Below are 15,048 nucleotides of genomic sequence, written 5' to 3' on the forward strand. Positions count from 1 at the left end.
AAGCGTGTTGTCAGTCGGTGAGCAACGAGAGCTGCTTTTCATTGAGTGAAAAGTTCGATTCACATGTGCACGCTGACCCAAACACACTGAGGATGACGACGGCTGCATTCTTAACGTTAAGACGCTGGTGTGTATGGACATCAGTCCAAAACTTTACTGGTCCGTTGGTGCGAAGATCCTGTGCCATGGCTACAAGTTCGAGGATGAACTTCCCCTCGTCAGTGGAAGGACCGCTTCCTTTGCTCTGGCCGATTAGTCCCCTTCTGCTGAAGGGGTCATTCAGCTGTTTGAGTGTGTCGCTCAGAAAGCCGACACTGGCCATGAAGCTGTTGTATGCGATTCGAGTGTGTTTCTGGTTTTTTTGCCTGCTGTTGCAGAGGAAAGTTGCGATCTCCTCTTTGAGGTCACAGAAACGCTCCAGCCTTTGGACACCACCTGACATCATTGTGCAGTAGCAGGTCACGGTGCTCAGCAGACGTTTCTGAGAGCAGCATGCGGAATAAGTGGTGCTGGAGGCTCCGCCTTAACCAATCACGCTGTCCGTTTTGAGCTCTGTGCTTACTTACACAACGCCGTCTGATGGACAGTGTAAGGTTATCAGCACCAACCACGGTGCTGCCAAACTGCTCACTTCACTGCCATGGGTGGAGCTCCATCCGTCACAAGCATACTTCATATCCAGACCTCTGTCCTCGAAAAAGCTGAAATTTTCTCAAACATTATCTCGCCAGTTGTGTGTCCCGCTAACGGCAGTAAGCCATGAAAAACACGACACAACTGTGCGTTATCAGTTGTGTCTGTGGACTGTCCTTAATAGCAGACGTCACGCTCACTTATACATCGTCATCATTTATCCCCTCATCCACCATGGCCAGCATGCAGCCTTTCACTGTTTCAGAGTCTGACAAACGCTGGATCTTCTTCGCAAACACAGCGGGACGCGCTGTCTGAGCTGCACATGACCTCGCCGTGGTAGTGCACCTCTGGTTGTAGATGCAGGGAAACTCTTTTGCAGGAAGCTGTTTGTCATTGTGGTGCCTTTGTAAGTTGTGATCTTTAGAAACCATCAGCATTGATCTGTGTGTAGTAGATGGTGCACTGTGGGTTGAATATTGCTAGGCTACTAGGTGTGTTGCGTCTGCACTATGCTGTTTCTGCCAGGGCCACAGGCAGACGTTGCTCCTGGGCCACCCTTTGAATGGGTTGCTTGTAGGGGCTTTGCTTTGCATGAACCTTTGAAATGGACTGGTTCTTATATAACGCTTTCTACTGTCAAAGCGCTTTATACAACTCGTGCATCCACGCAATTGTACCCATTCACACAAGCACTTTATCTAAGGTGCTTCTATCTAACATTCACTCGCATTCACGCTCCGATGGACGCATCGGAGAGCAACATGGGGTTAGTATCTTTCCCAAGGATATTTGGCATGTAGACTGGAGGAGCGTGGGATCGAAGATGTGAGTAGGTGATCCGCTCTACCAGCTGAGCTACGGCCTCCCTATATTTGAGGATATAGTTATTCTATAGTTTGGGCTCTCTAATTTTATCCATATAACATTTAATGAGCTAAATATAAATACTTTTGTAGGGATTTGTCTAAGCATGGAAACCTACTCTCATAGCATGTCTTCATTTTACTCTTTTGTAATTTAAAACGTAGTCTTTTATAAAAATAAAAAATCCAATTTATTTGTATGGACTCTTTGTTGCAGGAGGCCTATGATATACACCATTGTGTAATAGATGTCTTATCAAAGTGAGTGTTTTATTCATAGATCAAAGTAAGACTTGTCTGGGTTTCTGTCCTGCAGGTAAAGGAGACGACTTTAAAGCAGTGAAAGCTGCCATTTGAACATATTAACCTTTCATTTGTTCTCTGTGGCAGTGTAGATAAAAGAGGCAGGATTTCTAGAATAGATGGTGAATTGCTCCATTTACATGTATCCAGCTGAGGGTTGTGATGTTCTTTGTTTGTCTTTCCTGCTCAGAGACGAGAAACCGGGAGCTACTTGTTGTCTTAGTCGATGTTAACAAGGTTAGTTTAGACACTGCTGCTCAGCCCTCAGAGCAACTACCTCTGCACAGCAATTAAACTCTGAAATTTACAGAAGATACCTTCTATCAGAAGTCAGAGGAGAAAGCATCCATATATTACTTTTTATTGAACTTTGTTCACCCCGTAATTGTCAAGAATTTTATTGAAATCAACAATTTACATGGATGGATGCTTTATACAGAGAGCTAAGGTTACTTCAGCCCATACACCAGCATCTCTGCCCTCAAGCGACAGGCTAATTGGCCCATTGATATATGTAATGCATTGCTTGTTTTTAAGTAGAATTTTTGCGACTTAAGCAAGTCTTGTGTTCTGGTCCAGTGACTGACTCGACCTGCCTGCTTCTATACTGAGCAGTGACTTACTGAGGGCGTCAATGTTTTCTCTTGAAAAGTAAAGACGACACAGAAACGATGACGGTGCGTCTGATGCAGTGACTCTGGCTTTCATTACTGCTCCTGTATGTTGTCAGGAAACTGGCCTGCAGACGATGACTGTGGTGTCTCCAGTCTGAGTTGCATTGTTAGGGTAGTACAGGGTTGTGTGGCTTGTACTCATTAAACGAATGAAGTAAATTTACCTGTGTGAAGTGTTTTCTGTTGGCTGTTGTATACCTGGAGCAGAGTGTTTGACCAATGCACCCAACTCTATATTTATAGAGCTGAAGTGTAACTGTGAGGCGCGGTATGAAGAAGAAAAGAAAAAAAGCAAAGCAGAAATGAAGCATCGCCAAATATGTTTCCAAACCAAGCCAAACACTAGAACATATGATGAAGCACATCCTGCATTTGGCTTCACCTGCACAAGTGCCAAGGTAGGTCTCCCCGACAGAATTAGCTTCCCCTCCATCGGGAGCCGCGCTGGGCTCTCCAAACCACGGACCAACAGGATCCCACAGTCTTGATTTTTAGTTCACAAACACTTCTTATGACTAACTACTCCTGACATTTTGGAGGTGTTAGCTCCCCATACAGTAAAGTTACTGTGGGATACAAATAATATCAGGCTGATCCTGACAGTTTGTTGTAGGGCTGGGCGATATATCGAGTTTTTAAAAATATCGATATATTTTTATACGAGATATAAGATGTGACAATATCCTTTATATCGATATAGTCTATGTTACGTTATAATTATAGTTGTGGAACCACAAGTTTGCCTCTCTTTCGTCCACTTTTGTCTTTACGCAACGTTACTCGGCCTCGCCCCTCCTTCACTGAACACAGCTCCCCCTCCTCCCCCATCGCTTCACCTGCAGGCAGCGACAAGATGGACACGGCAAATTTCCGTTAACGAGTTACTGCGCATCGCCCCGTGCGTGGGGCTGGACGGCGTCAACGTGTTAACGAGCTGACCACGCTAACGAGCTGACCACGCTAACGAGCTAAGCATACTAACACCATCTGCACAGCCTGGAATCCTTTCATTCTCTCAAAAGTTGACGGTGTACCTTTTGTATGAATTCTGGTTGTGCTTGATGGCCGCGAACCGATGTAATGTGGAACACAGCGCTCAGCAATCTGTCAAATGTTTTAGTACAACTTTGCTAAGCTACGGATCTGCACCGCTCGATGGATTGTCAGAGCATTACGGCTACTAGTGATGGGTCGGTCGCGAACGGAACGGCTCTTAGAGCCGGATCTTTGACGTGAACGACGCGAGCCGGCTCCTTATCGCGAGCCGTGGTTTTTTTTTATTTTTCTTTCTCTTGCCCTCTCTCTCCACTTTCTTCCCGCGTCACTCCGCGTGCGAGCCTTGTGCTTTGCGCTGGGCAGAGGGGGGAGGGGCGGTAGTTACACTCAGTAGCACAGGAACAGAGCAGGAGGGAGAGAGAGAGAGCCAGGGACAACAGCGTCACATTAGAAAGGTATAGTAATCATCCACAACTATTTTCAGTTGCGGATGATAAAGGATTCAGAAAGTTTATTCATGCAGGCCCATATGACAGAGAATGTGCATCTTCTTTTTGTTTTCACATTTTAATTTATATTTAATTGTGTTGTGGTTTGCAGTGTTTTGTGTTGTTTCACTTTAAATTTGTTTAAAAGGAAAAAGCTGAAAATTTAAATAGTTAAAAGTTGAAATGTGAATAGTTGATTTTTGTATTATATGATTTATTTATTACATTTTATGTGGAGTGAATAAATAAAAGTATAATTATGGTGGCCCCTAGAGACAAAGCACGTACAAACTCCGAAGCACATAAAAACTCAAAACACGTACAAAACACAACAGAAGTGCTCCAGGATGCTAGGGGGCAGTGTTGAGCTTTTGTTACCCAGTGGCTACACAAGCCAGCAAGTACCAACGACCGGATTTAGTGTGTGGTAATAACAGGAAAATGAACTTTTTTTTATTTTTTATTTGACTATATATGAATGCTTGTGTATAAATACACAAATACACATATGCTTTCATGCTTTCAATTGTGTAATTTACGAGATCTAGGTAGCTCTGTTTTGGAAGTTCAGAGCTACCTACATCACTTATGCTAGAAATGTGTTTTGGAGTTTGTATGTGTTTTGTCTCTAGGGGCCACTGCATATATTTATATATAAACATGTATAAATAAAACCACTTTTTTTTTTTTACACATTAGTAATTCCTTTTGTGCATAATTTTATATTATTGTTAATAATAAATTAATTAAAGCAACAAAACAACCTGAAGAGCCGGTTCAGAGCCGAAAGAGCCGGTTCTCTAAAAAGAGCCGGAAATCCCATCACTAACGGCTACCGAGGAGCCTCGCGGAGTGATACGCACTGTGCTTCAACGTAATATTAGCGTATTGTGTGTGTATAAGGACCATAAATGGCACCTGTTCAGAGACGTGTTTACGACGTGGATTTCAAACTCCAGGCTGTCAGTCACGCAGTAGAAGCTGAATTACGTAGAGTAGAAGCTTATTACGCACAGCGTCTTTGTTTACATTTTGACTGTGTAAACAAAGACTGATTTTTTTTTTTTTTTTTTTTTTTTTTTTTTTTTTTTTTATTATGCACCAGGTTCATAGAGCAGTCAGGTCCCCCACATGTAGCATGTAAGTTGGGACATCGTACACTGATGGACACAGCAAAGTGCCTGGGATATTGTGTGGGAATATCTATGGCAAATATGGACTAGAGCAGGGGTGGCAACTCCAGGCCTGAAGGGCCAGTGTCCTGCAGGTTTTAGATCTCACCCTGGGTCACGACACCTAAATAAAATGAGTTCATTACCAGGCGTCTGGAGAACTTCAGGACATGTTGAGGTGATTTAGCCATTCAAATCAGCTGTGTTGGATCAAGGACACATCTAAAACCTGCAGGACCCCGGCCCTCGAGGCCTGGAGTTGGACGCCCCTGGGCTAGAGGTTCCCAAGTTTGACTTCCATGTGAACCATGTTTATAAGACCATGAATCCTTCACATTTTAAATGTGGCTGACTTTGCAGTAAACTTACTCTTATGTTCATATATTCAATTTCTCCTTCTACACTTGGTCACTGTATTTAAATACAAACTAATAGAACAGGTTTAGGAGGGTTTTGTTTTTTAAACAAATGAAACTGCAGATTTATGTCTTGAAAACGAGCTAATATTAGCACTGGGCCTTTGTGCTGCTGTATAATTGGGTGCATATGAGTGACAGTGACTGCGCACGCGTGTGTGTGTGTGTGTGTGTGTGTGTGTGTGTGTGTGTGTATTTGCACTTGAGCAGGATGGACTTGTGTTCTCCTGCAAATCTATTGTAGGCATTGGTACAGCAGCTGTATACACACAGCTACAAGGCTGCTCCTCATCACCTACTCTCACCTTTCAGAACCTGAAGTCCCGCCCCCTCCCCGCCGTATGCCAGTGTATCATGCAGCAGATAATAAATAAAACAGTCAGCCACTGTGTTTGCAGAGTTGTTAGTTAATACCTTAGTGATATATAAATGTTGTCTAAATGAAGTGAAATTATTTTATCATTCATAGACACATTACAACTACCATATTTTCTTATACGTAAGGCGCATTAAACAAGACAGTCAGATAAATCAAACTTTATTAAACTCATTCTTCTTGCTTCCTCCACTTCTGTACCATTGATTCATTAATGCTGAATTCTCTCACAGCTGCTCTGTTCCCATGTTGTTGCAGTATATTAATGACTGACCTCGTATTGTGGATGGATTATCTCAGTTGTTCTCCTGCTGAAGTTTGGTCCGTTTACAGCATCCTGCCATGCGATTACATTTGTCTCTAACCATCGGGAACCCTCACGTTAACTTTTGTCGAGTGAAAAGAAGTTACCGTTCATCCTCCAGCTTCACTGTGTTTATGCTAACATAGCTGTGTCGCTAGCAGTCAGGTAGCACATCATTAAATACCAGCTAGCCCAACTTCAGTAACCCTACAAACGTCACTGCTGTTTAGTTTTCTGTCTTCATTTATGTTGGAAGTGATAACAGAGCTGTATGTTTGAATTTTTTCAGAAATCTCTCAGTCAGAACATGGTATGTCATGCTTAGGTGGAAGCTAGCGAGCTAACTCCCTGCTAACTTCTAACTCTGTTAAATGTAATAAATTCAGTTTTCATGGTTGCCTGGATGTTAAACTTAATTGTTACACCTGGTAGAGCAGCAACGCTGATCATTTTATTACAGATGAAAGAATTTAGACCGTTTTTAACTCTCAGTGATGCTGCAGTGTTTGTTTGACTTTGGGACCTGAAGCGACAGAGTTTAGGACCCAGATTCCTCTCCGAGGCTCCTGACTACGGTAGCCGTAATGCTCCAACAGTCCATCAAGCGGTGCGGCTTCGTAGCTCACCAAAGTCATATTAAAATATTTTTGAGCGCCGTGTAGCACATAAAATCGGTTGAGGTCAGTAAGCACAACCAGAATTCTTTTTTTATTTTATTTTTTTTATTTATTTATTTATTTTTGCCTGTCCCGTTTGGTTCTTCTGCCATCAGAATTGTTGTCTAAAGGCGAAAAAAGATGCCCAACGGATTTACTTTACCAAATGGACCATCCCAGCCTTGCCGTAATGGTCTATTTGATTCACCTTTTATTGTTTATTTTATTTATTTTTTATTTTCACTTGCTAGATACGGGACAGACTTGAATGAGGAAAAGAAAAGGGAGAAAGGAAGAGGGGGGGGAAAACAGCGGAGAAGAGGGACAGGGATAAAGGGCAAAAAACAAAAACCAACTAAATAAGCAGACAAAAAAATGCATATATCGATCATCTGGATCACCTGTTGAGAAAGAAAAAATAAAACAAGCAGAAGAAAATGAGAGCAATACAATAAACAACATCACGATGATATATGGGAATATAACAGTAAATACAAAATATTAAACATTATTGTGCAGCACATAAGATCGACAGCGCACAGTGTGCTTTGAGGTAGGAGCCTTGTGTTCTTGGGGGCCTCTGGATGTCTGGAGTCTTGATCTCCTCCATACCTGCTTCATGCCCTGGAGGACGGGGCTGTGGCCCCCCCACACTCCCTAGCAGATCGTTACATGAAGGAACCTTTTAAAAAACAAGCGCGTCCATGCTCACAGGTGTACACATGGGTGATCACACCCACAAACTACACCCTTTTTGGCTCCTACCTCAAAGCACAACCAGACCAGTTTTATAACGTTGTACAGCTGGTAATGTGTTTATTAAAACCTACTCTTCATAAGAGTGTAGAAAACCAAAAGTAAACACGCCTGTATTCATATAAACATCAGTCATTGAATCGTTTTGTAATTCTCATTAGCATGAGCATGACTCACAGTTGCACACTTAGTGCATTTTTGATCATGTGTTATGCAGTAGGTGCCTGTAGGATGTGCTGGGTTAACGTCTTCATTTTGGCCTGCAGCAACCTGTTGACTCTGCAGTGTTATAGTCTTCAACATGGCCAGATCAGATTAAATCTTGAGACACACACTCAATCTTTTTTTAATCATTTCAGAGAACATTACATTAACTTACCTTCATTTCCTGGAGACCAGATCGTGTCCACTACTTACCCTTCTCCACGATTCACTTCGCCGGGAACCTCTTTTTCTCCCCAAATGGAACTGTATTGTACCCAACATATCAGTAATACAACTACACACACAGGAAGCAAGTGGTGATGCTGTTTGTGAGGCAGACGAGAAAGGAAACCAGTGAGCCCATTAATGAAGCACAATGAAGACTCTCACACTGAGCTGAATTATTCCCAGCCCCATGCATGACTGGAGTCCTGCTCCAGATTTTATCAATGTGCGACACAATGGTGCAGGCAAATACGCACACACTGACAGCTACACGCTAACATGTCGCTCTTTATTCTGTTTAAACACACTGTATGTTGGGTAGATCATTTAGAAACACCAGTTAGTGTAGCTGAGGGGAAGCAGAGTACTTGGAGGACACCCACCCAGGCAGGGGGCCATGCCGACTCCTGCAGTACGTTCTGCTGGTTGGTGCTGGGAAGCATCAGTGCTGACTCTGCTTCCCGCAGTTGTGTGATGAATGAAAATGGAGAGGTTTAAAATGTTAAGCTTACTTATCCCGTATAATGAGAAATTTAAAAATAAGAAACATTTGACATAAAGAGAATGGATCAGTTTTTATAAACAGTATATAATGTGATGTTTGACTTCATGTGCACCTTAACCAACTGTGCAGACTATATAGATCAGATGCTTATTCATGGACAGCACCAACTCACTCACTGCCTTCCAGCAGAACTGTAACAAATCCACAGCAGGGAGATTACAGTCGTTTGTCTCAGTCTGCTCACATCGTGTCAGCCCCCCTTTATTGTTCTCTGTAAACCAGACATGGGTCTCTTCATGTGTTTTCCACCTGCTCTTTCATCCTGGAACATCCAGTTAGGTCACAAAATATCAGCTTTTTTCTACCATCGGTTCTGTACATTACCACAATCAAGTTTCAATAAAACAACTAGGATGGAGTTGAAGTGCAGGCTTTCAGCTTTAATTTAGTGGGTTTAACAAAAAGATTGATTAAAAATGAATGAAGAAGAAAAACTCAGTGCATCATGGGAATCCCCCAGCAGCCTAAGCTTCAGAGATCCAGCCCTAACTATATGCTGTAGCAAAAAGGAAAGTTTTAAACCTGTGGGGGCACCCACTGTGCTCAACAGTGCTCGGTTTAGGTGCCCATCAGCTCTCAAAGATGGGGTCGGATTATTCAAGACGCTGTTTGTGACCGTTTCAAACACAGTAACCTGCTAACTCGGACTCATTGGAAGGAGCTTCAAAAAACAAACGAATTCATTTTTGCAATATTTTTTATTTCTCAGACCTAATTATTTACACTTTCTTCCAAAACAGCGTATGACTACATTAAACCTCTCTCACACTGCATTACTATACAAAGTTAAACATTTGTAAACGTTTGTGACTTTTAACCACTAGTCTGTCGTAGTCTTAAATGTGCTTTTTTTCCTTCTTTCTCTCTTGCATCAGACGGAGATTATCAAGGGGACATGTGGCAGTGTGGGGATGACGTTCAGGCACGTCACTGCCAGTGAGGGCGATGCAGTGCATGTTTGCATCGAGACAGTTTTGCCCAACTCCCCAGCAGCTTTGGCAGAGCTGCAAAAGGGTGATCGTCTCATTGAAATTGGAGGTCCGAGGTGTTTGTGTTACTTTCTAACATGAAACATTCGTTTCTTTGCACTTCTAATTTGAAACTTGCATGATCTCATTCTTCTTTTCTCGTTAACAGGTGTTAAAGTGACGTCCTCGGTTCAGGTACCAAAACTGTTAAAGCAGGCCGGAGAAAAGGTGTTGGTACTTTACGAGAGACCAGTACGTCATCAGACTCCCTCTTTGGGAAACCCGGCAGCTCTGCAGGAAGGACTTGAAGAAATTGGTTTCATGTCCCAGCAAGCAGGTTATGAGGAAGAGCCAGCCCCCATCAGCACCCTTTCTGACCTGTCTGACAGCAAAGACGTAGACTCTGAGTTTGAAGAGTTGATTGTGGAATCCAAGTCTAGCGGTGGCACTGCTGGGCAAAATAGCAGTGCCACAATTATCAGTGAGACCAAGGAGGATTTCTTACTTACAGTAAACCAAAGCCCCAAAAGGACTGTAGCCAACCTGGCTTCTAAGCCTCTTGGTACTATATCACCCATCCTCAACCGCAAGTTAAACCTGGTGGGTCTCCAGTCACCACTAAAGCCCCAGCCCAAAGAATCACCAAAGCCCTCCCCACAAAAGACCAGTAGTGATCCAGGGGAGGTTCTGCAACGCCCTACTGTCCCTCCCCCACCTCCCCCTTCCCGCCCTCCAGTTCCACCACGACCGCAGATAAGGTTGACGTCGGCATCCTCCGAAACGAGCCTTTTGGAAAGTGTGGATTCTGCAGCTGCTAATGTCACCGCTGCTCCTTCCATTACTAAGACGACCAGTGCTTCAGAAAAGTCTCCAGAAAAGGTTCAGCGCGCTGGACCCGGTGAGGACAAGTCTGCCACCGAGAAGGCATGCGTCAAACAAACGGAGGCGAAACAGTCCAGCAAGGCAACGGACATGAGTGAGGAGGTACTTCCATCAACTGTGACCAGCAGCAGCAGCAAGGCCGATCAAGCAAAGGACAAAGCATCGGAGAGCTCCTCCAGTACACGGGACAGTGTAGAGGACCACTCCCTGTGGGAATCCACAGAAACCATGTTTCGTAACCAAACGGCACACTGGTCCAAGGCATCTGTGGTGTTTGAGGTAGAGAGCAACCATAAATACCTTAATGTGGCCCTGTGGTGCAAAGATCCCTTTAAACTGGGCAGTCTGATATGCCTGGGTCATGTGAGCCTCCAGTTGGAGCACATAGCTCTGGAATGTATGGCCACATCTTCAGGAGAGTACCAGAGCACCTTCAGGTTGGGGGCTCCAGAGCCCAGAGCTAACGTCAGTCGCACTGCATTACGCAGTCTCAGCACCCACAAAGGTTTCAATGAGAAGCTGTGTTATGGAGATGTTACTTTAAACTTCTGTTACTTAGCTGAGGGGGAGCTGGACTATCCAGTTGGGCTGGTGGAAAGAGAAACAGAGGGCAGTGTTCAGGAGGAGGACCTGAGGGAGAGGGAACCCGTCCCTGCAGCGCCACGCGAGGACTTGACCTACAGCGCGCTGCAGTTGCAGGAGGTCCGTCATAACTTCCAGGACACACAGTTCCAGAACCCCACCTGGTGTGAGTACTGCAAGAAAAAGGTTTGGACCAAGGCAGCCTCTCAGTGCATGGTCTGCGCCTATGTTTGCCACAAAAAGTGCCAGGAGAAGTGCCTCACTGAAAATCCTTTTTGTGTGGCCACAGCCGAACGCCGTGGAGCTGACCTCGAAGCCAAATCCACCATAAACCGCGCCACCACGGGTCTAACTCGCCACATTATCAACACCAGCTCCCGTCTGCTTAACCTTCGCCAGGTGCCCAAGGCTCGGTTTACCGAACAGGTAGCCGACGTGGTGCCGGGAGCGGTGGAGCCCTCGCCTAAACATACCCCCAACACATCTGACAATGAAAGCAGCGATACTGAAACGTACACCAGTGGTGCCAGCCCCTCAAAGCAGCCAGCTGGAAGCGGTGGGAGCAGTAAACTGGTACGTAAGGAGGGCGGGCTGGACGACAGTGTGTTCATAGCTGTGAAGGAGATAGGTCGCGACCTTTACCGGGGGCTGCCCACAGACGAGCGCTCCCAGAAGTTGGAGTTGATGCTGGACAAACTGCAACAGGAAATTGACCAGGAGCTGGAGCACAATAACACCCTTCTGCTGGAGGAGAGGGAAGCCACAGATGCACGCCGCAAGGCCCTTATCAGCACTGCCCTGGCCAAGTCAGGGGAGAGACTCCAGGCCCTCACCCTGCTCATGATTCACTACCGCGCAGGGATCGAGGACTTGGAGTCGGTGGAAAGCACTTCTCCTTCAGAGCAGCGAGGCTTTAAGGGCAAAGAAGAAGGTCTGGAGGAAGAGGCGCTCCTGGGGACAGAGGTCTACGACAGCGACATGTGCAGCCCCGTAGATGTGCCGCTGCTGGACGACATTACCGAAGAGCAGATCTGTGTGGAGGCTCTGCACTAAAATAAGACTGCATTTAAAATACGGGGATGTGGGCGTCGAGCGTCACCTGTAATTTGTTTGTTTCCTTTTTCATGTCAAAATGAAAATAGTTTCAAGGCCGTTCCTTACAAGGACCGTACGGTAAAGCCGCTATTGATCTACTGATTTCCATGCGTGAGGTTTTTAAAGGGAAGAATGAAAGTTGCACGTGAGTTATCGAACGCCAGCTACACATTGATCCCTTTGGTTTCCTGCGACCTGAGAATGTCACTGTATGCATTTAATGCAGGTTGCTGTCTTACCTTTTATTTTGGAGAACAATTATGAAACATGAAGAGCAACAAGGGTTTGTATTGTTGGCTGAAGGATCCTGCGAGCAGTCCTGATTTTTCTTTTGTAAAATGTTTGAGTTATCACAGCGATCGGTGGGGTTTCACTTCTGCACATGTGTCGTTTATATATTGTTTTCCTCAGTGTTTTGATTGGTTGGTCTGTATTCAGACAATCTGTTGTTTTTATTTTATTGTTCTTTAAATGTCCCTGGGTGCAAGATGATCCCATCGAGTTATGAATATTTCTGTAAATGTTATATTTCGTTGAGAACATTCCTCCGGTGTGCACAGCGGTTCTGTGGCACGTTGTTGGTAAGTGTGAGAGAGACATGATCTCTGAATGTGAGCCGGGAGCCTGTGTGATGTTGAAACCGCTTTAGCACCTGTGTTTTCAATCCACACCTGGTTTGATCCTGATTGTTTGCCTTTAAGTTGTTTCCAAACGAATGTCTGTTCTTTTCCACGTTGTGTCTGTACACAGCTGTTTGGCACCACCCTCCCTCCGTCCTTTAAAATGCTGAGCATTAAGTCTGTTTGACTGTGTCAAAAAACAGCTATAGCTCCCAAAGCGCCATGATCTTCATTCACTGTTTACAGCTGCTGAGAACAAGAAGACATCTGCGTGTTGGGGAAATCTGCCCGTAACCCTGAACACAGTCCTTGTGACATGTCATGTGATGCTATAGAAGGAGATGTACTGTATGAAACGCTCGAATAGAAGAAGCCTTTTGTTGTTAAATAGACTTCATGTGTAAGTTATGAGGAGCTAAAACACTGCAGTGAATGAAGTACAGGAGCAGCAGGTGTAAAGGCAAACCTCGTCACTGTTGTGACTATGAGAATGTCTCATCTTTGCTGACAGCAGTTGGTCTCTGATGTTCACCTGTGACTCGCTCTGTGTCCTTGTGGCTTCTGGTTGAACGTCACTTTGTCAGTGGAGAGCAGGTGTGAATGGGTGAAGTCAGTGAAGCTGACCTATTCAAAAGCCACGAGTGAAGATCTGCATAGACGAGCCTACAATCTGCTCTTCACACTCCAGTGTTACCGACTGAAGATCCAACAAGATCAGAAATGTTCCCGTCTGCTGTGGTTAATCTGTTGCTTATGTGCTGTGGATATTGACACACTGGTTGCTATAGCTGTCTTTTGATCTTTGTGCAATATTTGTTTTATGAAGCGCTGCTGCTGCTTTTCCTCGTCCACTGAACTCACACGCTTCTGCCCCCACTCACAGCCCTCCCCGTGGAAACTCCACAGTGAGTAAAAGCTCCGCCCACTGCTTTGACCACTGCTTTGAGCAGATTGAGATGGTGTGTTTTTTGTGTGTATGTATGACGGATGTTGTTTTTTGAGAAAGCCTCGTGTGATGAAGCTTTATTGTACATACGCTAAATAAACAAAATCACATGAACTCCCATTGGTTCATCGTGTTGTTGCTTCTCTGCTTGAGCGCTAAAAAAACGCTCTTTACTACCAGTTTCATTCACACAGACGTTCAAAACGCTTTTTCTCTGTGCCCAAGTTATTTCGAACCAACACTTATTGATTAATGCGTCAGGAGAAACTCGGGGCTTATGACAGTAACATTGATGCAAGTCTTCACGTGATGACCGGCACACCATCGTTCAGCCTTTGTAGTGAACTCAGCGTCACAAAAAGCTTTATTTTACTATCAAGAAGTTCCACTTGGAAGGCCAAAACCAAAAGTTAGCTATGACACTACTAGCACGGTGTATTCAGATTGAATTTGGAAACGTAGTGGCTTAAAGCCAACACCATATTTCCCACAGAAACCAGGACCATCTATGGATGGGAAAGCTGCTCAGTTGGGCCTGTTTTCATGAGAGGTGCACCTATGACGCTACATGCAAAGACCAGTGTGAATATGTATGATGACAACGTTGTACAGTTTGACTTCTGTGCTAAAATTGCCACACAGTAGGAAAAGTGCATGTATGTATTTATGTGCATCAAAACCTCAGCCTTTACGTTGCTCTAAGTGCTCAGTTTCAGATCGATTGTTCTACTGACTGACTACTCAACACTGCTCTTTGTGTTGAAGTTTGGGCTGTGAATGCTGCAGCCTGCATTCACTTCAGTCTTGGCTAGCTTACCGTTAGCATGCTGTCTGTGCTGATGTCTGCAAAGAGCCAAAGTTGTGTAATACAGTTGTTCATGGCCTTTTTTGCTGTCTGAAAGAGACGTTCCTTCACAGACATACAGAATAAGACTAACCTGTGAAAACACTTGACAGCAGCTTCTTAATGTGGAAATATTCACAGTTCAAAGAGAAAGCTACTTTGAGCTGTGAATAGTACAAAGCTACGCTGAAAGAGTTCATGGAGACAGAAATAAGGTCCCCTTCTCTACGCTGCAGTAGTTTCCTCTTGAAGTTTTTTAGAAGTTGTTCTTTGAAACCCAAGAAAGTTTTTAAGTTCCAAGTGCAAGCCTTTCATTTACCGTATACGAGTGGCCTGACGCCATGTCTCAGTACCTTTTGCTGTATTCTTTGGTTGCACTAGGTTAACCCCCAAAATAACCAACCCATTAATGTCTTAAACAATTCTTTAAAACCTCTAAAAGGTTTTTCAAATGATCCTTTAAGTTTAGAATTTGAG

The 15,048-nt window shown here is 44.3% G+C and overlaps 1 protein-coding gene across 1 annotated transcript in view; it reads left to right on the top strand.

Moving 5' to 3' along the window:
* The window catches only part of pdzd8 (PDZ domain containing 8), a 40,442-nt gene extending 26,595 nt beyond the window's left edge, over positions 1-13,847 (top strand). The window contains exons 4-5 of the mRNA XM_026189446.1: positions 9,510-9,672; positions 9,772-13,847. Coding sequence (XP_026045231.1) covers positions 9,510-9,672; positions 9,772-12,119 — 2,511 coding nt within the window. The 3' untranslated portion in view covers positions 12,120-13,847. The remainder of the gene's footprint in view (positions 1-9,509; positions 9,673-9,771) is intronic.
* Positions 13,848-15,048: the final 1,201 nt, after the last annotated feature.

The sequence above is a fragment of the Astatotilapia calliptera genome, chromosome 13 (genome assembly GCF_900246225.1).
Source record: "Astatotilapia calliptera chromosome 13, fAstCal1.2, whole genome shotgun sequence".
Taxonomy (NCBI): domain Eukaryota; kingdom Metazoa; phylum Chordata; class Actinopteri; order Cichliformes; family Cichlidae; genus Astatotilapia; species Astatotilapia calliptera.